This window comes from Ascaphus truei, chromosome 4 (genome assembly GCF_040206685.1).
Source record: "Ascaphus truei isolate aAscTru1 chromosome 4, aAscTru1.hap1, whole genome shotgun sequence".
NCBI classification, from domain to species: domain Eukaryota; kingdom Metazoa; phylum Chordata; class Amphibia; order Anura; family Ascaphidae; genus Ascaphus; species Ascaphus truei.
In genome coordinates this window covers 316,370,141-316,397,253 of record NC_134486.1, presented here as the reverse complement: position 1 = coordinate 316,397,253, position 27,113 = coordinate 316,370,141, and the positions used below count along the sequence as shown (strand labels likewise).

The 27,113-nt window shown below is 44.7% G+C and overlaps 1 protein-coding gene across 1 annotated transcript in view; it reads right to left on the bottom strand.

Moving 5' to 3' along the window:
• Positions 1-27,113, bottom strand: part of ME1 (malic enzyme 1) — a 352,953-nt gene that overhangs the window by 233,521 nt on the left and 92,319 nt on the right. Inside the window, exon 3 of the mRNA XM_075597942.1 lies at positions 8,594-8,727. Within this exon, the coding sequence (XP_075454057.1) occupies positions 8,594-8,727 (134 nt within the window). The remainder of the gene's footprint in view (positions 1-8,593; positions 8,728-27,113) is intronic.

Below are 27,113 nucleotides of genomic sequence, written 5' to 3'. Positions count from 1 at the left end.
CACGGTACAGTGCCTAAATATATATGTATAGATATCTATTAAATAAAATGGTCTTTTAGTTTAACATTTTGGCCAAAGTGTTGTAAGCCCCTGAGCCACTACACGGCAGACCACATCTCAAGGGTCCCTAACACTAATATAAATTCTTAATAACCTGTGCTCAGTAGTACTCCTCTGTGACACCTATATGCTTATATATATGTTATGGTTAATTTGGGGGTTTAAAATGAGCTTGCAGGTGTCCTGTATGTTTTACAATTCAAGTTCAGCTGGTCTTAGCTGATTGGAAGGTGGCGCTTCCTATCTTGTTGAAGCTCACCCCCTCCCACATATAGATGGTTAAAAGCACACTCCATAGCATCTCCCACTCTCTGGGGAACTTGCTTGCTTGCAGTATGATTGTGACAAATCTAATACAGAGTGCTTTTCCTGGTAATGTACAGGTTAATAAAAGCTTCAATCAGACTTAGAACTATGCAACTAATTTTGACAGATTTATTATAAATCATTGTTCCTGGTAATACGCAGGTTATTAAGAATTTATATTAGTGTTAGGGACCCTTGAGATGTGGTCTGCCATGTAGTGGCTCAGGGGCTTACAACATTTTGGCCAAAATGTTAAACTAAAAGACCATTTTATTTAATAGATATCTATACATATATATTTAGGCACTGTACCGTGTATAAGTTTCACTGGATGTGCACTGAGCTCTGTCTGTGTTTTATGTTCTGTCTCTGGTTTTAATAGGAGTTTAGCCTGTTTCAAGCATTCATTAAATAAGTTAACTAAATGTGGAGTAAAATTGAAAAGTTTTATAGTATTTATCACTAAAGCCATTGGATCCTGGGGATATGGAGGGTTTCATTCCCCTAATACTTTAATGAAGCTTGACTTCATCTAAAACAATAGGAGAATTTAGCTTTTAATATTCTAAGAGATATACCTGAGAAAGGCATATATTTGCTTAAAAAGAGTCAGATGCCTGGGGTCTTCTTTGGCCTACCGAGGGATGGTGATGATGAACACTTGAGTAAAAATCTCTAGATGTACCATTTATCTCTCTTAAGTTATAGGTCATTTTGCCTAATTTACTTTGAATGAATGTAGCTCTATTGGTAGTTATTTTAGTTCTGAGTTTATTAGCGAGTAAGTGGCTGCTTTATTACCTTTTGTGTAAAAAAATTAGTTTTTTCCATTTAGGGACTGTTCTGTTTTGTCAATTGAAAGAGAGTTCAGCTGTGTCATTTTTTTAATTTTTTTTAGATATCGTTAACGTTAGGGACATTTTATTGTCTAGCTTTAGTCTGGCTAAATTGCTCTGCAATACAATAGATCAATTTCCTTATTTTTTCAGGTTTTAGATGAGATGAGAGACTGAGATGAGCTCGCATTGCAGGTTTGGATGCAGGATCCTGTTCAAATAAATATATACTTTTCTTCACCAAGACCACAGCAGTGCCTGGATATTTTTTTCTTACAGCATACAATAGTAGTTCCGATTCGTCACTTTATTCACGAGCACCCGTGGCAGGACTACATGAACTACTTCAAAGACATTAGTAGGAGCAGAGCCCATGGACCATCCAAGGCTGTTCACAGGCCAGATATGGATGCAATTGAATAGCCCTGCTGTACATAAACCATCAATATTTATATATGGCTGATTACACCATTCCCATATGGATGTACTTATACTGATGGCAAAAATAACTGTGGCAGCCTACACTACAAATGAGTAATGGTGAATAAAAACTGAATCCTGCCTTCCCAGAGAGCACCTGATGGAAATTACAAATGGTTTTTTACCATCTCAAATACTTTTGCCAATTGGGAAACCTTTTGCCAAGTCCCTAAATAAACCATGAAGCTTGGCTATTTATAAATCGTTCTTTCTCCCATCAGTACTGCCAGAGATATTTTAGTAAGCATCAAAGTAATACTAGACCAGTTTTCCTGTGACTAATTATTGGAAAATGTCATTTGGAGCCTATCTACAACAAGTGTCAGGTGAGCAGCTAGCATTGCAGAGACCATTATTGTCTGTGCCAGAGTATGTGTGCAAACTTCCTTTATAGGGTAGGTATTCTGTCATTCATCTGTGAACATTCTGGGTGCTATGCAAATAGCGCATCTGACTATTTGAAATACCCAAAACCTCAAACAGAAATTGCAGATGCGTATACAAAGCACTATTACAGTAACCATGAACAAACTACAAAGAGAAACTAGCTGCAGCAAGCTTTGATAACAGCTGTTGTTGATTCATGCTGCAATTCACAACATTTTATCAGCTGTAAAGAATGTTTTATGAAAAGAACACGTCATCCCGCATTATAAAATAAAATTAACAAATAAAATTAATTTGGGCCAAAAATCCATACTTCTGTTCTTTATAAGACTTCAAACCAGACACACTAAAAGTATGGGAGGTAGAAAATAATCCAAGGGCCATTTTCACTAAGCAGCTCTATGATACGTTGCAGCTCATTTATTCTAATGGGATGTAAGGAGTCTTACAGCATAGTGGTACTTGGTAGCCAATATGATACAAAATCTGTCTACCACATTTTGTAGAACACATCAATTAAGCCATTGTCAAAATGTTTAGTAATTGCAGAGCTCAGTTAACCAATTTGCTACTATTGTATCCTGAGAGATTTGTTCAGTAGATGAAAATAAAAGCACAGATTGTGAATTATCACGGTTTATAAAAACATAGTGCCTTGTGTGTCTTCCAGCAACTTTCCTGAAATTCAAATCATTCGTGTTTCTTTAAGGATGTAAGTCCATAAAAAATAACCTTGAAGGGATTTTATAATAGTCCATGGCACTTTAAAGTATTCGTTCTTCATGTCTCATGCAACTTGTTTCAACTACTGTACACATTAGAAAATGGAACACACAGCAGTCATTAGACAATGGACAATGGAACGCACAGCAGTCATACAATATTCTAGGTTTGCACACCAGGTGTGTCATCTCTGAGCATTTCTGGTCTCTGTGCAGCTACCCAATAAGTGATTTAGTTTGTGACATTATAAAATGTAACAGGCTAAGCCAGGAGTCGGCAATCTGCATCTCTTTCCGCTCCTGCTTGCGGCTCTCTGCAGGTTGCCGAGCCGCAGCTGCTGCCTCTCTCCCTCACTATCCTGGCTGCGGGGGGCCCGGCCGGCGCTGGTTGAGCCTCTTGTTGCCGCCAGGCCAACGTCTCCCCAGCTGCTTGCCTGGCTCTCTCCTGCACTGTAATGAAAAAATAAAGGGACTTATTATTGTGAGATGCATTTTATTCCTATGAGGAGTCAGAGATCGCGGCGCCCGCGGCCCAGTCCCTCCTCATCTTTTTAAAACCCCGCTGCTGAGGTGCGTGCTCCTCGCTGGCGCCACTTACCTCCTACTGCTCTGGGGGTTCCCCGTCGTCCCCGGCGGTCTCTCTCTCCTGTGTGCGCTTCCTTCTCCCATGCGGCTGCTGTGTGTCCCGGCCGCGCGCGTGAGCAGCGCGCGCCGGGTGAAGATAATTTATTCACTGCTCTAGAAGTGAAACCACGCCCCCAGCAGACGAACAGGACCTCCTGCCAAAACAAGAGTCCTCACCTGCCTGCCAATCAAGTGGACCTATCCAGGATAGCTCCACGCACTCCTCCAGGCCTGCCTCCACCTCTGATTGGTCAGCCGCACTTTATAATGCCTGTCCTCCCACTCACTCATTGCTCGACATAGTTTCCACTAGGATTACTACTCTGGCATTCACTCTCTTATTCTCTCAGGTTACGACTTGGCTTGGCGGACGTCTATCTCTGGCTCTCGACCCCGGCTTGGACAACGACCTTCCGGAAGTCTCCAATCCCTGACCTTGGCTAACGGCAACCATGACGGCACTTCTTTACCGGTACCGGCGAGTATTGCTAGCTAACATCACCTGGCCTGGCAACGCCTACAAACAACACACTCCGGACACGCTCCTTTTGCTGCGGGTGCGTGCCCATATACGTTCCTCACCTCAGTAGAAGGGACGGGTCTGGTCTGCGGGCAGCACCAGCGTAACAACTCCCCCACATATTTTGTTGTATGTTAAAGCTTAAACAGTATATACCTATTAGTGTGTGTACAGTATATGTGTGTTTGCGGGGGGTTAATATTCATGCATGTGTTGCGGCTCTCTGAATATTTTGGAGAACGAGATTTTTTATAAAATGTCTCTTCTTCCTTGAGACGTTGCAGACCCCTGGAGCAAAGGGGGGAAACCGCCAAAAGATTAATTTAAAGGCCTTACAAAATTCTGAACTGTACAAGGATAGGAACCCAACACCATTTATAAAAACCCTAAATAGATGCATGACCAGAAATTGTCTTTGCACTTCATTAACCAAGATTTGTTGTAGCAGACTTACAGTCTAAGACTGAACTTAGGTATTCAGTCATTTAAACAGCAATTCTGCTCCCCTTTTTTTTTTTCTTCTGGCAATCGTTCCCAGCACAAACCTTTGATTAATTGCAGTTTATTGTGAGTGTTGTACTCCCCAAGGATGACATAATGTGGCTGATAAGCACATAGAGTTCATCTGCCCTGCTCAGATTTAGTCTAGTCAAGAAGTAGGTACGCTTCTACAGCCCAAAGGGTTATTTTTTCAGAAAATGATATCTCCTGATATTGAGCCGACTATAATACAATAAATCTAAATGTATTAAGTCATATCGCTGACTCTATTATTCTGAAGACCTTAAAGAAGTTAGTTACTGCTTTAAGCATTGATACCACAGTGCAGCTACTTAATAAAGAGGTGGCAGAGACATTACACAAGGATTCACACCCCTCAAGACTGACCTTTCTATACTTAAGGAACAGTTGGTTTAACACCAATCTAAAATACCTGAGCCTACATATCTATAATGGGACCTAGTGTAGTAGTTAAAACTCCTCTCACTCCTCTGACACAAGTGCCCCTCTGGGGTTCTGAGAACATTTTCCAGAACGAAGTAGAGGATACTGAAAGGTCTTCGACGAAAGAACTCTAGTTCTACTAATGCGTTCCAGTCTGTTCTTTACTCAAGCCCGTGCCCCTCTGCTGTAAAATAATTGCTCAAACAGCAGCGTCTTGATGATATGGGAATGTGTATGGCAATGGGCCTAGAAAAAAATAGCTTTCAATAAAAGTGTATTTATTGAGATGCTGAAGACGATTGCACCGTTCTAGTTGCTTCAACCTTCACCCAAAGTTATACTGGTTGGAAGCTGACAGCTTCATACTCTTCCGTACTTCATTAGGTGCTCATACTGTATCTACAGAACCTAAGTGCTCTGATTCTGATCACAAGGAAACGTATTCTTCTAAAGGCTACGTATTGCTTTTTTATTCTTTTTTCCAGGAAACAGATGTTAACTACCTCCTATTAATCCTGAGGTCCCTGGAGCTGAAATTAACGTGGTTCCGTTCCGGGGACCCCCTGCTTCCACCTATAAAAAAAACAACATGTTCTGCTCCTTTAATCTAGGGCCACAGTTATGTTCAAAAGTTGTTCAAAATTGTCATTATAGGGGCACTCTCACTGATACACTGTCCTTTTTTCAACTTCAGTATGTAATCCCTATCAATTTCCTCGTTGAAATGGTGTAATACTGTTTTCTTTTATAATGTAAAAAACATATACTGTAACTGCAGCAAATGGAAAGCTCATCATGTTTATTATTAATTTATTGTCTGTTGGCTCGTAAAGTGACGTCTGTTTTACAATACAAATCTTGATTGTGTTACTACATTAGGAAATAATTCAACACCCCATAAAAAGCTAGATGTTGCTATGCAGGGCACAAGTCACAAAGGCCGTTAAGTATATCCACCGCTGCAGTGTGCTGCTTAATTACCATGTTAAATTTATTACAGTACATGTATACTGGAGGATGTAACCGATTTAGAAGTGTCTGATTTGTCTTTTCTTGAACAAGGCAAATGTTAACAAAAGCCCTTCCTATTTGGTAGTAGAGATGTGCAAACCTTTCGCATGAGAGCACAAGCAGTGACTATGTAAGGGTACACATGCGATTCTCTATAGATTAAGTCAGGGGTTCTCAACTACAGTCCTCAAAAAACCCAAACAGGTCCGGTTCTAAGGATATCCCAGCTTCAGCATCGATTGAGCCACCTGTGCTGAAGCAGGGATTTCCTGCAATCCTGACCTGTTCATGGGGTTTTGAAGAATGAAGTTGAGAACCCCTGGGTTCAGTCAATGTGCAATTTTGTTGGATCATTTGCAAAATTCTATCATTTTGTAAAATCACACGGTTCGCTTGCAAAGTTCGCTTAAATACTGAGACTAGAAACGGCACACACCATGTTTCGCTCGCTATCTGGTGATATTTAGCTGAAGGCGTGCTAAATTTGGCAACATTGTTAAGCTTGGCAACATGTTTTGCAAGGAATCAAATTCTGGAGAAAAGCAATGCTTAACATTTAGCGAATGCATTTTGGACAGTTTCTCTAGTTGGGAAGTGAGAAAAAGAAAAGAGGGAAATAATTTACCTGTTTATATCTTTCCCTCCCCCCAAATATACTTCTTTATTGGTTTATCAAAACAGAATAAAGAGCAGACATACCAAAGCAGGATAATGTCTTATTGTACAGCTCTTTGATAAGAATGAACCGCAAAATAGCCATTATGTACAGATTATTAGTAATATGAAGACTACATATACAGGCTGTCCTCGGTTATCCAACGGAATCTGTTCTGGAAGCAGCGTTGGATAGTGAAACCGTTGTAAAGTGAGTCCCATGTTAATCAGTGGCAGTGAGCGTCGGATAACGCATTCCGGCGTCGAAAAATGGCCCATAGTGAGGTATTGTAAAGTGTCGGAAATGCCATCCGTTGTAAAGCGAAACGTTGGATAGCGAGGACTACCTGTATACTGTAGAAGCAAAAGAGCAAGCAAAAGATGTTAAATTAAAAGAATAAGATTAAAATAACCGAATGTCTAATCCTTAGAGATCAGTAATAAATATAACCAACATTGTATACTGATAATTATTAGTTGAATGAGTTTGGATCAGACTAATGCTCATGAAACTGAATCCAAGGAGAGCAAATGGATTAAAACTCTTCCAAGGAGTCAGTAACTGTACTATATGTCTAAGTTTCTCCACTAGCATTATATCCCATATGCATCTGGTCAAGAGATCTGCAGAAGGTGCAGTGGATTTTTTCCCCAATGGGCTACTGTGGCACATCTGGCAGTAGTTACAAAATGGTTTAACAACTTCAGTTCTTTGTACCTTTAAGGTCACAGCAAACGCTGAGAGTCATATACAGTATATATAGAGCTAAAGCAGTGCTGCAGCATAGCTCTACAACATTGGTAATCTGAGCATGACATAAGTAATAAATATCAGTGCTCGAAGTATGATGGTACTATGCAGTGGTGGGATTCAGAAATGTTAGCAACTGGTCCTCTCTCACCTCACCGCCCTTTCATAGTAAAAAATCACCATCATCAGCTCTCCCCCTCATCATCATCAGATCTCCTAAAAGGGAATCCAATCAGGAACAATCGGTGCACAGCCGCACCTTTTGGATAGCCTCCTAATGCTTGTTATAAGCTTCAATTCGTGAGTGCAAACTTTTTACACTACCTGTTTAATAAATTGATTTTACTTGCTACACCACTGGAGGTCCCTTTGTCTGCGCTATTGTTCTAGATCCAGCGCTAACAGTTAGTCTGGCTACATCTGTATGAATTAGTACATTACCTACATTAGTCTGGCTATCATCTGAGTAAATCACGGTTAAAACCCTGCTGGCCACAACTGTAACGCTAAATTCAGCACAGTGTGCTGTTTGGAACTAGGGCCTCTAAACCCTCCTTGTTTATGATAGGCATTATCTAAAGTGTTGTTTCACACTCAGCCTGACTAAAAGGGGCAGTACCATTTATTTTCTCAGTGTGAGAATATACATACTTATAATTAGCTGAAATTAAAGCTTGTCTTGTATGTAGAGTGGTATATATGTAGCGCCAACAAAATTACAATACGAGGTAAATAAAATACAAACAATGGGGATAAGTGCTATAGGTAGATGACAACATAAGACAAAGGGTAGACCCTGTCCCAAAAAGCTCCTCCTAATTGCAAACTAATGGGAGATAATTATATCTTCCTTATTTTCCTTAGTGATAGAGGGGACGGCAATTGGTTAAATCTCCTTCATATTAGCTTTCATATGATGTATGTTACGTGTAAAACCTATGTCAGCGGGGACTGGAGAAAGCCAAGAGAAACAGACACTGGCTGAAAAGCAAATTGCCAGTCTCTTCTGGTATAACAGGCATTTAGTTTAACCATCACACAATTTAAGCCTCTGTGTGTTTTTAAATGGTTCCAGGATTTTCCTATCATAATGCAACAATGCTTTAACACCCCCACAATTTATATGTGTACCTGATGCAGTTTTGAGACGTATAAAGCATTTTCCAGGCTTCTACTGTAATCCAAGTTCTCTAAGAGTTGTAAATTTGGAATGCAGACAGAGACCATATCCAGAACAGTTCTAAACATCGCTGATAATTCTATTGCACAAAATGTTTCATTCCGCCATGTGTTTTACCTGTCAAGGTCACACTTCTGCCGCTCGTAGTTCCTAAGAACTCTCAGAACCTGAACATCTTGACTGAGAACGCAAGGAGGCAACAATCCATGGATCCCGAGCTGCTGCCTTTCCTCCAAAGAGAATGCCATGCCCTAAACAAGAACAATTAAACACAAACACAATTACTTAAAGATATCGTATATAAACACCATATTTTATGTTTTAATGCAAGGAAACGCCAAATGTGTGACTTTTATGGCTCATGCTTATTTTATAGATGGTGTTACTTCAGACTTGGGAAATATCAAAGAGTCAGACTACAGTATGTGTACCAAGGTCAAAAAGGTGGATTCTTTGTGCATCTTTTGCATACAGTAGCTTAAGTCTCAAGAAGAAAAATAAATAAAGATTGAGCAATATACGCTCGTTGGCAAAAATGCACTTGATTAATCCAACAAGACAGTTGCTTATACAATGAATAATATCACTATAACAATGGATCACTTCATTCTTAATGACTTTAGCATAATCCTTCCAAGCACAGGTACGGTGTACAGTATATATGCCTACATACATGCTGTTGTGTTAACATACATAAATGATACACACAAAGCTATAAGTTCATGACAATAAAGTTGGCCCGCGCCCCAGCCCCCTATAGGTTTATTATTAAATCATAACTGAAACCAGAAGCGTGTTTGAATGTTTCCTATGGAAGATAAGCATGTTAAAAAAAACTTTATAGAAGCAATCCCCTCAGAAGCCTATTTCAGTTTTACTCAAAATATTACTATCCTCTCCCCCAACTCTTTTACATTGTAATAACAAGTCTAAAAGTCTGTTTTACTTAAAGGAGCAATCCAAGCGGAGAAATGTATTTGCTACAGTATATATATATTTTTTACGTAGTATTGAAGCCAGTGGGGTGAGTCCATTAATTTCAGCTCCGGCAACCCCCTGCTTCCAGTGATACTTACCTTGGAAGAGGGTGCCAGTGTCTCTCGGCTTTTGAATGCTCCCGCTTCACGTAGGCCAATAGGAAGCCGCACCGGATGACATCATGGCTTCCCATTGGCCGCAGGGAGCGGGAGATTTGAAAAGCGGCCATTACATGATCCCTGCTAGCCGAGCGGAGTGTCTGCCAGCACCCCCCCATGGAGGTAAGTAGCTCCAGAAGCAAAGGTAAACCGGAGATGAAATTAATGGGGTTCAGCTCCAGGGACCCTCTGCATTAATCCTATTTTTTTTGTAACTGGTAAAGGAAGGTATACAAAAAATAGAAAAGGGGAGGGGGGGGAGTACCACATTTTTAACGCAGGTATTGTAAAATATATCGTCAATGACTAACAGCAACATCACACACTTCACACAATAATCAACTCTCTGAGAGAGGATACAACTCTCTACCCCCACTGATTCACAGATTCCGCTTAGAGTACCAGGGCTCCCATACCTTATTGTATTGTATTGTATTGTATGTCTTTATTTATATAGCGCCATTAATGTACATAGCGCTTCACAGCGGTAATACATGTGGTAATCCAATAAATAACAGATAATATAAATAACAGATCATGGGAATAAGTGCTTTAGACATTAAGGAAGAGGAGTCCCTGCTCCGAGGAGCTTACAGTCTAATTGGTAGGTAGGGAGAACGTACAGAGACAGTAGGGAAATCTGGTAAGTGCATCTGCAGGGGGCCAAGCTTTATGTGCCATGTGTTCAGAATAGCCACAGTCCTATTCATATGCTTCTTTAAGCAAGTGTGTCTTAAGGTGGGTCTTAAAGGTGGATAGAGAGGGTGCTAGTCGGGTACTGAGGGGAAGGGCATTCCAGAGGTGAGGGGCAGTCAATGAAAAAGGTTTAAGGCGGGAGAGGGCTTTAGATACAAAGGGGGTAGAAAGAAGACATCCTTGAGAAGAACGCAAGAGTCTGGATGGTGCATAACGAGAAATTAGGGCTGAGATGTAAGGAGGGGCAGAAGAGTGTAAAGCTTTAAAAGTGAGGAGAAGAATGGAGTGTGAGATGCGGGATTTGATCGGAAGCCAGGAGAGGGATTTCATGAGGGGAGATGCTGAGACAGATCTAGGAAAGAGTAGAGTGATTCTGGCAGCAGCGTTAAGGATAGATTGTAGGGGAGACAGGTGAGAGGCAGGAAGGCCGGACAGCAGGAGGTTACAGTAATCAAGACGGGAGAGAATGAGGGCCTGAGTCAGAGTTTTAGCAGTCGAGCAACAGAGGAAAGGGCGTATCTTTGTTATATTGCGGAGGAAAAAGCGACAGGTTTTAGAAATGTTTTGAATGTGAGGGGCAAATGTGAGAGAGGAGTCGAGTGTGACCCCAAGGCAGCGTGCTTGGGCTACTGGGTGAATGATCGTAGTTCCAACAGTAATGTGGAAGGAGGTAGTAGGGCCAGGTTTGGGAGGAAGTATGAGGAGCTCTGTTTTAGCCATGTTGAGTTTAAGGCGGCGGAGGGCCATCCAGGATGATATAGCAGAGAGACATTCAGAAACTTTGGTTTGTACAGTAGGTGTAAGGTCGGGTGTTGAGAAATATATTTGTGTGTCGTCAGCATAGAGGTGATAGTTAAACCCAAAAGATGTTATTAGGTCACCTAGAGAGAGTGTATACAGAGAAAAGAGAAGAGGTCCCAGGACAGAGCCCTGGGGTACCCCCACAGAGAGATCAATAGAGGAGGAGGAGGTATTAGCAGAAGAAACGTTCTTGTATTATGTCTTACATAGGCTGTTAATCTCTCCATTGATTGGACCTCATTTACTCTGAAAATCTTTTTTCCGACCCTTGCGATTGCTATTTATTCACATAAAGAACACACACAGCTTTTATTACAAAATTATCATGAATAAACACTTACTATAATGGGGTCAAATGAAATAAAATGTCCACAGAACGAAATCCACAGAAATTACGTCTCTAGGCAGGAATTCCCACACGTGGGGTTGCTGCACAAAAAGAGCCATGTAACAGTCCTTGGCTAGGGGCGCTAGCGGCAACCCCTGTTTCTTCGCCAAAAGTAATATGTTCGTTCCCACCAATGCAGGATTAATTAGCCAATCCTTAGTCCTTGCGAATACTGGAAGCTGGACACAAATCTTTAGTGGCAATGAAATAGTCTCTGTATCGCCCGCTGTAGCTTAGATGAATCTGCTTACAAGATGGAACTTAATCTCAGATGTCTCTTAGATGGAACTGATGGAACTTAGATAGAACTGATGGAACCAACTTCTGATGGCTGCACCAGCTTTTGAAACTTCACATGCCCCATCTTTACAGTCTGCAGCGAATCACAGCGTGGGAATTACTACTCTCACCTATGGGCACGCTCCGCCGGTACTTCAGGTAGCCTGGCAGAAGCTTCAAAGTATGCTGCGAGCATGTGCCAACTTTGCCCCTAAGCCGCTTAGTATATCTAGCCAGGCATACTTCCCGGTCCTAAATCAGTGGTGAGATTAACAGTCTTACCCCAGAGTAAAACTCCTCCCCCAAATGACGTTTAAAAACTGCTTTTACATATCTAAATGTACTCCTAACTTCAGTTCTGTAGCCACGCCCCTGGCCTTCTATACCCCCTTTGTCAAGAAATGCTTTGAGGCTTGGCCCCCTGTGTACATAACTGTGCTATATTTCACCCCCAATGCTCCAGACATGGCCTTAGCTGTCTCTATTAGCCATATACAACAGGCCTGCAAATAGGTGTTAACATACCACAAACCCACTCTTTGTACTTTTTACACCCAACTCCAATCAAGCCCTTTCAGCTTCCTATGCAAATGGGGTTCTTAGCCATGCTCAATGATTTCCTCTGACCTTACTTCAAACCTAGAAATCTTGGGGGATGGCTAAAACCCATACTCTTTTCCCCCTTATTCAGAAAACATTGTTACCATAATTCAAACAGTTAACACATGATATGATTCTTGCCACCTTGTCCCTGGTGGGGACACACAAAGACAATTCTAACACATTACAGGCTTGTAGCCCGCAGTTGGCTGCGGAGCTGACACACTACGCTTTAACTCAAAATTGAACCCCTACAACTCTCTCCACCTTATCCCTGGTGAGAGAGTTACGGAACCCCTCACTGGGTCCGGTGAATCGGGCATATCTCAGGACCTGGAATGTAACCCAGTTCCCTGCCCGGTTTTACTGCCCTGGTTTGTGCTGAAGCAGGGGGATTTGGCGGTGAGCTGCAACCTGCGTTCCGGGGAGGATTTTAGCCAGGGGTCTGTGTTCTTCATGTCCTCAGGAATCTGGGGAGATTCCTGAGTGCATGTTTTGGGGTAACACGCAACATGGGCCCACCCCGTGTACCCAAACACACCCTGACATCAGTTTACTGTAAAATCCTCCCTGACTCTCACGCCTGGCACCTCCCCGCTGGTTAGCACTCCTGGAACAGTAAAACCACATACATCTTTATTATACCAACAGTTATATACCACAATTGGGTTGAAGAGCTGACACTCACAATTCCCCATGGGCACATTTTAGACAGGTTAAAATACATTTTAGGACTGCAGTCAGCCGTGGCCCGCATCACTGACACACCACTGTCACCTTTTATGACTCAGAGCCCCCCCCAGCTGGGCATAATGCTTTAATTGGTGAGGGGACCCTTTCATCGTCACAATCCCTATCTAGGGATTTGATTTAACTCCCCTCCTGGCATTTTTAAAGAAGCCGTTGGGGAGCCATTTAGAGCCTGGACCCCCTTTCAAAAATGGACCGGAAAAAACTAAGTTCTATCTAGAAAATCCCACTTAATTCTGTCAAACGCTTTTTCAGCATCTAAACTCAATAACATCGCATTGGGTCTAGAAAAGTTTATATACAGTAATCTATTATATTAATAATCTTACGTGTATTATCCGAAGCTTGACGCTTACTTGTAAAACCTACCTGATCATTATGTATTAGGCGGGGAAGAATTACATTTAATCTATTCGCCAAAATTTTACTATAAAGTTTTAAATCCGTATTAAAAAGTGAAATTGGCCTATAACTTGCGTAACTCATTGGATCTTTACCTTCATTCGGTATCACTACCAAATTTGCTTTTGACATTTGCATAGGAATCTGGGCTCCCTTTAAAAAACTATTGAACATATCTAGGAGATACGGAGCTAAAATACCAAAGTATTTTTTATAGTATATACAGCTCAAGCCCATTATAGCGCGGTCCTCGGGGGCCACCCGATCCGACCACGCTAGATCCGGGGTCGCGCTAATTTTTTTTAAAAATGGCCGCCGCGCGTTCGATCAGGAGGGAGTAAGGAGGGAAGAAAGGAAGAGGTGGCCGGAAGCCCTACACGTCCTCCAGCAGCGGCCCTCCGAGTCCAGCCGCAACATGCTCCTTACCTCCCACCACCGACATCCATCCCCCTCCACCGGCATCCACTTCCTCCCCCCCCGAGGCCCCCACAACTACCGGCCCTCTGCGGCATAATCAGTTTTGGGCCTAGCCCACGTGGCCCTCTGAGTCCAGCCTGCTCCTCACTCACCCCCCCTACCGGTAACCACACCACCCCCCTCCTCCCAACTGCCCCACCCCCTCCCGACACCCCCCCTCCCGACACCACTCCCCTCCTCCCGACACCCCCCTTCCTCCCGACACCCCCCCCTCCTCCCGACAGGGAGCCACCTGAAAACCGCGTTATAAGCGGATTCGCGTTATAACGGGTCGCGCTATAACAGGGTTAAGCTGTATTTGACAATCCATACGGACCTGGGGCTTTTGAGGGTTTCAAACCTTTAATAACCTCTCTTTTATTCTAAAATATTTATTTTAGCATTCAGACCCTCCAGCTCTTCCGTAGACAGCTTTCGGAAATCACAAGCCTGTAAATAGCTACACATTTGTTTTATAGATGCTTTATTAAAATTGGGGTCTGATGAATCCAGATTATACAATTTATTATAATATTTAGAAAACTCCTCTGCAATTTGGAAAGGGTTATATGTGATTTCCCTATTATACCGTCTTATCGCTGAGACTTGTGTTTTAGATTTAACTCCTCTTCACTTACTTGTGAGCAACGTATCTGCTTTATTACCCTTATCATAATAGGTCTGACGGGTCCACTTTAGTGCCTTTTCTGTACCTTCCAATCTTAATCTATGTAATTCCTCCCTGGCCTGGCATAGAAATGTATAAATCTTCCTGCATGGGCGCTTTATATGTTTCTGTTCAAACTCAATTATTTTTGCCATTAACTTTCGCTGGTTGAGATTTTTTATTATTTTCTTGTATATGAAGCTATTGAAATAAATTGACCTCTAATAGAGGCTTTATGGGCTTCCCCGAGAGTGGTCGGGCTCTCAACTGAACCTTTATTTATTTGAAAATAATCTACCAATATATTCCTTATCTCCTCCAAGATTCCGGACTGATTAAAAAGCGAATCATTTAGACACGATCGGTGGTTTGGGGCGTGTGTCCCAATCACAGTGCTCAATCCAAATCTGAACCTTTAGACAATAATAAGTATAAGTCCACATATCATGGTGACAGGAAACTGTATCAGCCAGCAGGTAGAGTAATGAGACCCAGTGCTATATGAATGCAGCAACAAAGACACTCAATGTAATGGCAGTAGTCCATGTGTCATAATGAAATAAAGGTTAACATACCATTGTTGTATGGGACTCGGCCATACCCAACCCTTATGCTGCAGCACTATTCCAGGTCATGAAATATCCCTATGAGGGAGAAATATACTCACAGCAGGCTTGTTCCAATGTAGCGTGCAGCACGCTCAATATTCACATAGAGGTTGAAATCCAAAGATTCCTGCGGTGCACAGCAAAATAGGGTAGAGGACCAGCAAGGTGTAGTTAAAAATATCCTTTATTGAAGCAGCATGGTACAGGGGACACACACTCTGACGCGTTTCGGACTGGTATAGTCCTTAGTCATAGAGCTGATCCGCACCATTCATCCCCACTGATTTATCACGTCATCGCGCTCCCTGTTTTTGGCGCGAAAATCACTGATGTATAATCTAATTGGCTGGGACTCCCTGCGCACAGAATGACTGATTGCCGTATACACGTTTGAAGGGGAGTGATGTGCCAGCTGCCCTGGGTATGTCTGAGGATAGGGGGAATGACGCGCATCTAACTTCAGCGCCCAGACCCCTTTGCCGACACGTAGCACGTATTGTTTATAGTCGTTGCCTAGCAACGACGTGCTACGTGTCGGCAAAGGGGTCTGGGCGCTGAAGTTAGATGCGCGTCATTCCCCCTATCCTCAGACATACCCAGGGCAGCTGGCATTATTATTGGCTGGGAGCCTCAGCCAATGAGGCTATAGCTTGGCGATTTTTGCGCAAAAAGGAGTAGCGCGATGACGCAGGGGGAGGCACATCACTCCCCTTCAAACATATAATCAATTATTGTATAAATATCGAGAGTGGGAGAATAAAATGTATAGTCTATTTGGCTTTTATTCTTAGGCAAAGGCCCCGCTGCACATGCCGGCGCACCCGCCTTGCGTCCTGTCGGTGCATGCACGGCACTTCACCGCAATCTGCGGTCTTTAGGGAGCCGTTTTTAGGCGCGGGGGGATGGCCAAAATGGGTGGGTGGGGCTATGACGGGGGGGCTGCGTGTGTGTCCGAGTGTGTGTCTGTGTGTCCAGCATTGAGGAAGGATCCAACCCCCTGCCGGCGATCTCCCCTCCTCATTGGCTCCCTGCCACACCACGTGACGCATTGCCGCTCGAGATCACAATCCTATTGTAGCCCATGCTGGCTGATGCGTCACAGTGCGAAGTGAGCCTGGCAGCGAGGAGGGACTGGGGCCAACTAGGGAGGAAGTAAGGAGCTGGTGAGTGGCACGCACACAGTCGCGCATGCTGCGGGACCCAAGCCTTAATGCGCCAAACGTCCTCGAGTGTGAATTCTTTTGTGAGTTTCCCAAAACTTTTTGATTTGTTAAGTACATCGTTCGCTAGCTTTTGATTTAGTGACGTGGATTTGTCCAGATCGGGGGTTCTGGGTCATATTAAAATCTCCATCTAGTATTATATCCCCTGGGGTTGGTCTTCCCAATTTCTTCTAGAATTGATATCAGAAATTAAATTTGTTGATCATTCGGAGCATACAGTACCGACACACTTTATTCGAGTGTGGTCGGTACCGCAAGCCGGGAAATCTCCCGGCTTGCTAGTGGCCGCCCCTCGGCGTGCCGCGCGTCATAGACGCGCGGTCACGCGTCTTCGGGAGCGTGCGCCCCCTGCACGCGCGTCCAGGGGCTCCCCGAGGGAGCCCTGGTGTCCCGCGATCGCGGGACGGCGGCAGGGGGTTCCGGGGGACCCGGCGGACCCGGCAGCGGTAGGGAGAGCGCCCCGATCGGAGGGCGCTCTTCCGCTGCTTCGGCGCGCGCCCGTCACTCTCGGGCGCGCGCCAGGCTACTGCTGCGGCAGAGAGCGGGCAAATGCTCGAATAAACTCTGCCGCAGCAGTATATATTCACTCAAGTTACCTTAACCCCTGACAAGAACCCCCTTACCATTATAAATCTGCCCTCCTTATCTCTTTTTATTTCTTCCATTTTGTAAGGGTTCCAGCCCAGGCTTTGGCTGGAACCCACCCTTACCTGGCTGCTGTGGACATTTTGATTACAGGCAGCCTGCTATATTGACTGCACCTGTTCAAGGGCTTAAATAGCAGCCAGTTGCTGAGTCTTCCTTGTTCGCGTGCCTTCCCTGTTCCTGGCCACCTTGGGTTCTAGTTGCTGAGCCTTCCTTGTTTGTGAGCCTTCCCTGTTGCTGTGGCTAGCCTGTTCTTTTGGAATACCTGATGCTGACCCCGGACCGTGACCCCGACCTTGCTGCCTGCCGCCTGCCATGACCCTTTGCATGTTGCCTGGACTTTGCACCACTGCCACCAGCTCTGACCTCCTGCCTGCTTACTGACTACGGATACTCTAAGAGGACTCTGTCCTTGGGCTCTGGTCGGTTAATTTACATCCCTACCTCAGCCCTGCGGGTCCGCTTCCTGATTGGAGACAAGCACCGTCACACATTTGAAATGGGACATCTTGTTTTAACAAAATAGCTACTCCTCTTTTCTTCTTGGTAAAAGAATAATAATATACTAACGGTAGGTACCCCGAAAAGTGTTGGGTGGGTCTTGGCTATTAAAATGAGTTTCCTGGAGAAACAAAATATCCACCTGCATCTTCTTAAATTCTCTCGGGGCTAGTCTCCTTTTATTATTCGAGTTTAGTCCCTTTACATTTAGAGTGACTACTTTTATAGGTAATTGATTAGTCATGAATTGCGTGTTGAGTCTAGCTCTCTGCTTATCGTATTGTGTGAAATGGAGTGTGCATGTGTCAGTGTCATTACCTGGTCCCAATGACGTACTACGATCCTCTTTAAAGGAAAGGAGGCGCATCCTCCCTGTTGATTTGTGTGGTAAGGGGGGGGGGGAACAACTTGGGACAGGGAAAAAGATTAGGGGGAAAAAAGAAGAACAGAAAACAGCAAAATCAACAAATGGACCTACTGTCCATCCTAAAACCTTTTAACTATTGGTCCTTCTCTGGACCAAAATAAAGGGCTAAAAGAAGCCCAAATGAGGGGGGGGGGGGTACCCCAAACTCTGTTTAATACGACTCCTTCATAATCATCCCTCCAAACTTCTCATCCTCCAAATTCCTGCCCCTTTTATGCAAAAAGATTGGGAAACAAGTATTTGCCTTCGGTTCAATATAACAATCTAAACCTCAGACTAATGTAGCCATGTGTAAAATTGGTGTACATATCTCTCTCATGCTGGCAGTAATCCTTGTAAGAAGGCAGGGTTGCCAGTAACTATCATGGAGGTTTGCCCTCAAACCCTGGTGAAGTGTCATATGTAGCAAAGGAAGTGACAGCATGCTTTGTGTCCACTGTTAGTGACACAGAGGTGGGTCTTTCTGGAAGCTATATATTACACAACACTGCCTAAAGTTAGTTAGTTGTTAAGGGAGTTCCAGTGCAATACATTACCTATGGGCCGTGGAGTCCTTTGTGCCTGGGCACGCCGCAGAGGCGGGAGGAAAGACAGCCAAGTTGACGGCTGGAGCCTCGCCCAAAGTCAAGACAGAGAAAGCTGATCCCGGAGAAAGGGGATCCCTGCTAATGATAGCACCGGAGAGAAAAGAAATTGGGGCCTGCAACCGCAACGAGAACCCGGAACCTCGCTGTCGGTCCCCTGCGGAGGTACCCTTGCCAGCATCCGAGTCTGCCTCGTCGGATGAAGAGCAAGCCAGCCCGACATCGGTGGTGATGCGCCTACCGGCGGACCACTACAGCGGTGCTGAAAAAGAGCCAGCACTTACCGGTGATGTAGCAGAGCTGAGTCTGGAGAGTCCTGGGTCACCTGCGTTGGTGCGACCGGAGCGGATGAGCCCACGGCCGTGGTGACTCCCAGTGCGGAAGGCAGAGAGGACCCATCGCAGGCCAACAGCGCGGTGAGACACCTTCTTGCCCCCCACAGGCACCGATGGAAGCGACGGAGACGGAAGGCTCAGCCAAGGCCCAAGCGGAGCAGCAGGAAGAGCCATCACATCCGGTGGCGGATGTCGTTCTGGAGGAAGAGGTTCCGGTGGGGAACCCAACCCAAGATGGCGGAGCCTCGTCCTGCGAGATCGACGGCGTCACTTCCGGCGGACACAGCGGAACCGTCTGGAAGCTAGACGCGCCATCACGACCGTCGTGCTGCACCAGGCCTTCAGAAACAGAGCAGAGCAAGAGTCGGCAGGCCACAATGAGGCCAGGGAACCGAGATACGGGTGAGCCTGAACTGCAACCCGCTGGCACCGGCTGCGGTATTGTCCCCCTGCGGATAGTAGTACCGCATCGCCAGCCCACGTCTCTTTTTGCCCTGCCCCCGGCCATTGCCCACACCCCTGCCCCTGTCACCTCATCATCCGTGTCACTGTCTAGCCAAGGGTGGTCTGGGGAGTCCCGGGATACCTCTAAGGAACGGACTGGGTCAAATCTGGACTGGGGGGAATGTTTTACCTCCGATGAGGGATCGGGAAGGGAAATGATTGCTTCTGAAATGTCGTCGAGAATGAATTCTGTTGATTACAATGCAAATGTGAGGGGTAGGCCTAAACGCCTTGGGTCCAATTCTAGGTCCACAGGGACATCAGGAGTGTCTTCTGGGGGAGAACCGGAGGAAGGAGAGATGGCTGTAGCAGTGAGAGAGCAGGCTGTAGAGTGGGAAACCAGATGGTGGGCTCCTATGTTTGGGGGTATGAGGCCTGGTTGGACCGTACGCGGTTCATACGAATAAGAAGCGATTTAGTTGATCACTGGTGGGATATAGGTGAGTACTCCGATGAGGAACGCCTAGAGGAGTTAAGGAAGTGGTGGTATGATATTCAAAAGGGCCTTGTTACTCCCAGAGGGTCTTCTATATTATATGACGTGGTTGCTCCTGAAGAACCATTATCGTGGGTACTGCCAGGCAGGGCAGGCAATAAAAAGCTTATCCGCACCAGCAGGGCTTACAGGGCAATAGTTGCCAGATACAAACGGTCTCATGGTCCGGAATATCCATATGTGCCTGAACCTCTCATGCAGGAGATAGAGGATAACAGGGATGACTGGCAGAGGGAGACTATTGAGGACTATATTATGGCTAAGTCTGAGCATGCAGCCCATAAGACTGAGGAAAGGATCTGCTATTTGATGAGGGTATGGAGTGTTGGGCGCAACATTTTCATGTATAAGATGGAGTACCGGCCAGAGAATGGGCCGCCCAGATCGTATAGTATCACAGTGAAGGATGCTAATGGGAGGGAGGTGCAGAAACCTGACCCTATGCATTATTATTAAACTAGATTCTCCTTAGGAGCAGTACAGTCTTGCCGGTCAGGATGTAGCTGTTTATGTGATTATGTTTCTGATGTGTTCTGTGATAATGTATTCCTATTCTAATGTATATTGATGTGTGCTGCAGTGCTACCTGAAGGAAGGTTCTGCAAATTTAGATCCCAGCAGGGGAGATTGTAGCCATGTGTAAAATTGGTGTACAGATCTCTCTCATGCTGGCAGTAATCCTGGTAAGAAGGCAGGGTTGCCAGTAACTATCATGGAGGTTTGCCCTCAAACCCTGGTGAAGTGTCATATGTAGCAAAGGAAGTGACAGCATGCTTTGTGTCCACTGTTAGTGACACAGATGTGGGTCTTTCTGGAAGCTATACATTACACAGCACTGCCTAAAGTTAGTTAGTTGTTAAGGGAGTTCCAGTGAGTTCAAGTTCATCCCAAGGTCTGTAGCAGTACAGTCTGACTGTCAAGTGCAAGCTGATTACACACTGTGTCCAGGGCTCTGGCACAGCTGGTGGTCTCCCTTAGGGGAGAGGTGGACAGCCAACCTAATTAAGGGAGAGGAGGAATCTTCTGCATGGAGTACCTCCACGAAATGTGCGGCTAAGTGTCGGCTGCTGTGATGGGCAGTCTGCCAGAAGAGATGGCATTAAAGATGCCCTGGTTCAAGATACCCTTCCTGTGTGAGTCTGGAGTTATTCCCCAGGAAGATGCACCAAGGAGTTCCCCGTCAGATACTCCTCCCTGCTGCCGTAGGGATCTTGATGGGGTGGAGGCGCTGTACCGAATGTGAGTAGGACTCAGAACACTACCTCAGATGCCTGTCATGGTGATATCCCCACTAACACCCAGCGGGAGACTCAGGAGTCCTATAAGCCAGCAGGTGCACCACTACACACTTACATGTAATTGGGACAGTTTCTCACATATGGGGGTCAGGATCAGGAGGGCCCAGTGAAACACCGTTACACTAAATATTTTCACTCTTCCTATAGAATTTACAGCTTATATCTATAATATTTAAGTAATAATCCCCGAAGAACAGGGCATTACTGGCCAATAATGCCCTGGCTGGAAGAGTTGAAGGCCTGAGGCGAAGCCGAGGGACTTTAACCCAGCCAGGGCATTATTGCCCAGTAATGCCCTGTTCTGAGGGGATTATTACTATTATAGGCTAAATGTAGGCTTATTTCATAAATAATAGACACTTTTGTATAGTTAAATATATTTTTTTATTAAGATAAAATGGTAAATACATGAAAACACCTCTATATACGCTTACACTGCAGATATCTATATCCACACACTGCCGCCCCCTCTGTGTACACACACACACACACACAAACTGCTGCTACACACACAACAGCACACCACACACAACACAGCACCTCTACACACACAAGCACACACTGGAGCTCTAGACACACAACACAGCACCTCCTCTACACTCAAAACACAGCACCTCTACACACACAACACAGCAGCTCTACACACACACACACACACACAACACAGCAGCTCTACACACACAAACTCTGCTGCTACACACACATGCTACACCCATAAACACTGCTGCTGACACTGACACACACACACACACACACACACACACACTGGAGCTCTATACACACACACACACACACACACACACACACACACACACACACACACACACACACACACACACACACACACACACACACACACACACACACACACACACACACTGCAGCCACAATAAAAAATGCAGCCACTTACTAAACGTTGCACTCTCCCCTCCCCCCACCTCTACACACAACATAGCACCTCTACACACACCACACACCCACACACACACACACGGAACCTCTATACACAACACAGCACCTCTACACACAACACTGCACCTCTATACACAGCACCTCTACACACAACGCAGCACCTCTAAACACAAACTGCTGCTACACACACACATGCTACACCCATAAACACTGCTGCTGACACACACACACACACTGGAACTCTATACACACACACACAGCACTTCTTCAAAGATATATGTAGCCCCGGACCCCCGTTACCTCCGCTGTCAGGGGCAAGGGTGAGTGCCGCCAGAGCCAAGCGGTGGACCCGCCGGCATCTCTAAAGGGTGGGGGCAGAGCAGGGAGCGCTCTAGTGCTCCGGAGGCTCCGCGGTGGCCCGACGGTACAGGGCACCGCCATGTTGTCCTTCGCGCATGTGCAGTACAGCAGCAGTTGCGGAGGCCCTCAGAGAGATTGCGCATGCACAGTGCAAGCGCGCGAAGAGGCGGCCAATGAGGAGAGGCTATGGGCAGGGACTACATGTCCCATGAGCCTCAGGAGCGTACCACATGATGCCAGGGAGCAATTAGCATGGCCCGATCCCCCTGCACAGAGATATGGATACATTTCGCGCGCTGAGCCCACGCTAGAAGTCGGGACCAGGAAGAGCTAGGGGTAGGAGGTTAGTGCAGGGGTCTGTGACCCACTGCATTAGGCCTGCAGCCCCCTAGGCCCCAGTGAGGTCCTGAGCCATATTACCAGCTTGTTGTGCTATAGGGAAAGGCTCTAGATAGGGACTCTGCCCCATTATCTGTTTGGTAGTCAGGGACACAGTGCTACGCAGCGCAGCCCTGCAAGGTGGGTTCTGGGCTCAGAACGCCACCAAAGACACCGAGACTTACAGTGATATTATCCACGCCGGAATTCACCCCACGCGGTGGCGGATGACGACATAGGACTGGACGGAATCCTTGTTGTAGTCTGCTGAACCCGGGGCCAGAGTCCCGGGCAGGTATCGTTCTACAAGTGCACCAACACTGTACAGCAACGCAAGAAGCATGCCTAAAGGGTGGGGGTATCACTTGGGGACACTTATGTGGTAGAGTGTCCAAGGGCCCTGTATAGTACACTTGGACATGGTGTGTGGTACACGGTGGTTGGGAAGGATAATACTCTCAACGAGAGCGAGTATTGTTAAGATCCATATAGAGTATAAGTATACATATGTGCATGTGTTCAGTAAAGACCGTTCTGTTTATACCAGTGAGTATTATTGTGTTGTGTCCTGTGAGGGACTCCTCCCGCTCCGTCGGGATCCCTCTCAGGTGGAGGCGTTGCACCACGAGATGTTGTGATATATATATATATATATATATGTACCCCAGGCTCTCCATGCAGAGGCTTAGGCTCCTGAGGGCCACACAGGTAAATACAGCATTAGTAGCGTCTGTATTCACAGGGAATATCCGTTACATATACAGCACAACAGCACCCACACTGCTACTGACACACTCACACAAACTGCAGCCACAAACAAACTGCAGACAGCCACTTACTTCTTTGCATACTCCCTCCCCCCTCCCCACCCCAACCCCCCACCCCCCCCCCCCCCAATTCAACTGAATCTGCTCAGAAAATCTCATTCAGCTCGGGAGGGGGAGGAGTCAAACCGTGGCTGACTTTTTGACCAATCCCCTGCCCTGTCTCAGAGCTGTTACTTCAATCTATCCAATCCCCTGCACTGTCTCAGCTGTTCTGAAAGCTGATTGACTGGAAATAAACAGATTGAAAACTGCACTTTGCAAGATGCGAAAATTCCGGGCATTACTGATTGGATAATGCCCGGAATTTTAACCAATCAGAGAGCAGGGTTTTCAATAATGCCCTGAATTTTACTGCTTTAGCCTATAATTGGGGATAAAGATTAGATCCTTAATAAAATTGGTATAAATCGGTAGAATCTATTTACCCACAGAGATTTAACAAAAATAACTTTAAGTCTATTAGAAAGTCATCTAGCATACTTTCCGTTCTCCGTTTTTTTTTGTGTATATTCCTTATGTTTCATGTTTTTTCCCCTTTTCCTTCTTTCCCCCCCCCACCCCTCACTTTGTGACATGCCCATTTGTGATACTGGTTTCTGCAAACACATTTGATTTATTTCTGGTTCATTTTATTATTAAATGTTTATTCTGCATTACAACTGTTTTCATCATTTAGCTATTAGACAGTGAGTGCTGGTACTTACGTAGATTTGTTAGTACTATACAGGGGAATAAGGGTCCCCTTTTGTTCCGTGCACCCTGCAATTGCATATATTTAACACCATCAGAGTGCTGTCTATCGTCCCCTTTTACCCTTAGATTCTTGGTTCCCCTCCTAGGTCCGACCGGACCTCAGAGAACCAGCGAAAATATCAAAGTCGCAGAGGAAGAAAGTTCGCCGCAGACCATACACCTCTTCCTCCATCTGACCAGTTTTTAACCATGGAGACAGGGCATTTTGCTCCCTCAGGTCGGGTGGGTGGTCTCGGGAACCTCCGAACGGTCATCTCTTTCTCTTTATTGTAAGGCCTCCTACGATCTCTCGGGCCTTACTCTGCAGTTTCACAGTCGGTTGCTCGTGTAGGCCAAGGGCTCCTAGGAAATTCTAAGCCTCTTCCGGGAATCTTAGCGAAACTTGACTCCTGTCTTTGTTTACGACTAGTCGGAATGGGAAAGCCCATCTATAGCGGATATCGTTATCCCTGAGGACCGCTGTGACAGGGCGGAGGCTTCTTCTTCTTGAAATTGTAGATTTGGAAAGATCTTGGAAGATCTGAATCTTGGAATTCTCAAAGTCCAAATATTCTCAATTCCTGCAACCTCTGATTATTTTCTCCTTAGTGGTGTAGTAGTGTAATTCTACTATTAAATCCCTGCTTTTCTGAGGGTCCGCGAAATCTTGGACCCAAAGTTCAATGTGCTCTGTCCATATGCAGGTCGCTTGTTAGAAGAAACGGAGCTATTTAGGTAAATAGTTATATTAAATAAGGTTGCAACTCTTCCGGATCAATTGCTTCCGGGATGTTTATTACTCAGAGATTTTGCCTTCTTTCCTGATTTGCCAGGTCGTCGACGTTATCTTTCAGGGTCCTGATTCCGTCGTTAAGCCTAAATAACTCATCTTCCATTGAACCCTGACTCTGCAGGGATTTTTCCAGTTTATTTTTCAGCTATGTTATTCGCTCCATCAGGGAAGTCAGCTCTGCCTTAAATTCAGCCACAGCCTTATCCAGAGCCACTTGGAAAACACCCTGCATCACTTTAAACAGCTCTTTCAAAGCTTTTGGGGTGATTTGGGTATTTTCCTCTATACCTTGTTCTTGGTCTGGTTCTATAAAGTTTTCCTCTTGTTGTTGTGGCCGAGCCTGCTGTTCCTGTGCATGCGCGTGCACACGAGGGAGCCATCACGGGAGAACCGATTTAGTGAAGAAACGGGACACTGCAGGAGGCTGCAACTTTCTGTCTTTCTTGAGCGGAATCCCTGCAGATTCTGATAGTGGGGGAGGACTTTTTAGGTAAGTTTAAGCTGTATGGAGCGTTATTTCATCTGCGATTGTTGCAGAGTCCACGGTGCTGATTCAGAGAGCTCCCATCCTCTTTGACACTGCGTGCGCGCCCCCCTTTAATCCTATTTTTTTTTTAAACTCGCAAAAAGTTTGCACGTTTGTATTGCCTCTTAAAGGGAACAGCTCAGAAACAGGACAGGGGCATTTATATTTTTTATCACCAAGGATAGTAATTGAATCACACATTTGGGGCACAATTCCAACACCACCATTTTTCAAGTTCCATTGAAAATTGTAGGAATTTTATCTTTGGTACAACTACTAATAATATTTTGACACAGATTTGCTCCAGTGATACTGTACATATGAGCAGTATTCATCTATATAGAATACAGTAGAGCATAGGAATTGTATTCATGCTACACTGAGCCACTGTACGTATTGGAGATCAGAGTTTAGGCTTCATAAATCTCTTTATCCTCCACAGTCTCCAAAACTGGAACTTAGAAACATTAAAGGAGATGAGAGATGGGAGAAAGAATTGAAAGAAATGCATTTGAGTCCATAGCCGTTCTTAAAATGTTAATGCCATAGCTTTGCCTCTACAAAACATTTCATATAACATTTCTGTTAGATTTACCGGTATCTTTAATAGTGAACTTTCTCTCAACTGCGTATGAAATACAGGAACACAGTCTCAAATGCACTTTTATTCTATTCAAACTAGAAAACAAGGTTCCCATTCTTCTACAGTATATTTCGGTAATTAATCCTTATTTTCTCTTGGGAAAATTACTAGTTAAAGCTAAAAGTATTTGCATCGTAAAAAAAATATTCTGAGTTTTATCACAAAGCCAGCAAGAGACACGGTGCATTCACAATATAAATATATACTTTAAAATGATTGTAAAAGCCTTCATAACTAAGGAAACATCAAGAAATCAGAGTTGCGGAATTAGTTTCTTTAGAAAAAATTAGAATAGTAAAAATGTAAACTACATAAATGTATACAGTGAATATATATAATATATTTGTGCATAATTTTTGTGGCACATCACTGAAACGGTACTGTATTGCTTGTGCAATGACTCCACATTGCACATTGAAGATTTACAATTCAGTTATTTGTTGCCTTGGAAGATACTGTCATTAACTTGGCCATGGTCATAAGGATTTAGTAGTACGGCGCACATACACAAAGCAGCGATAAACTATTTGCTGTGAATTTAACCTAAGTTAACGCACATTAAAATGAACGCAATATTCACTGAAGCAAATAACGGGATTACATTAATCCTGATTTGCTCTCATTAAAAAAATTGGCGTTATTTTTGACTCCTGGTATACAGGCATACCCC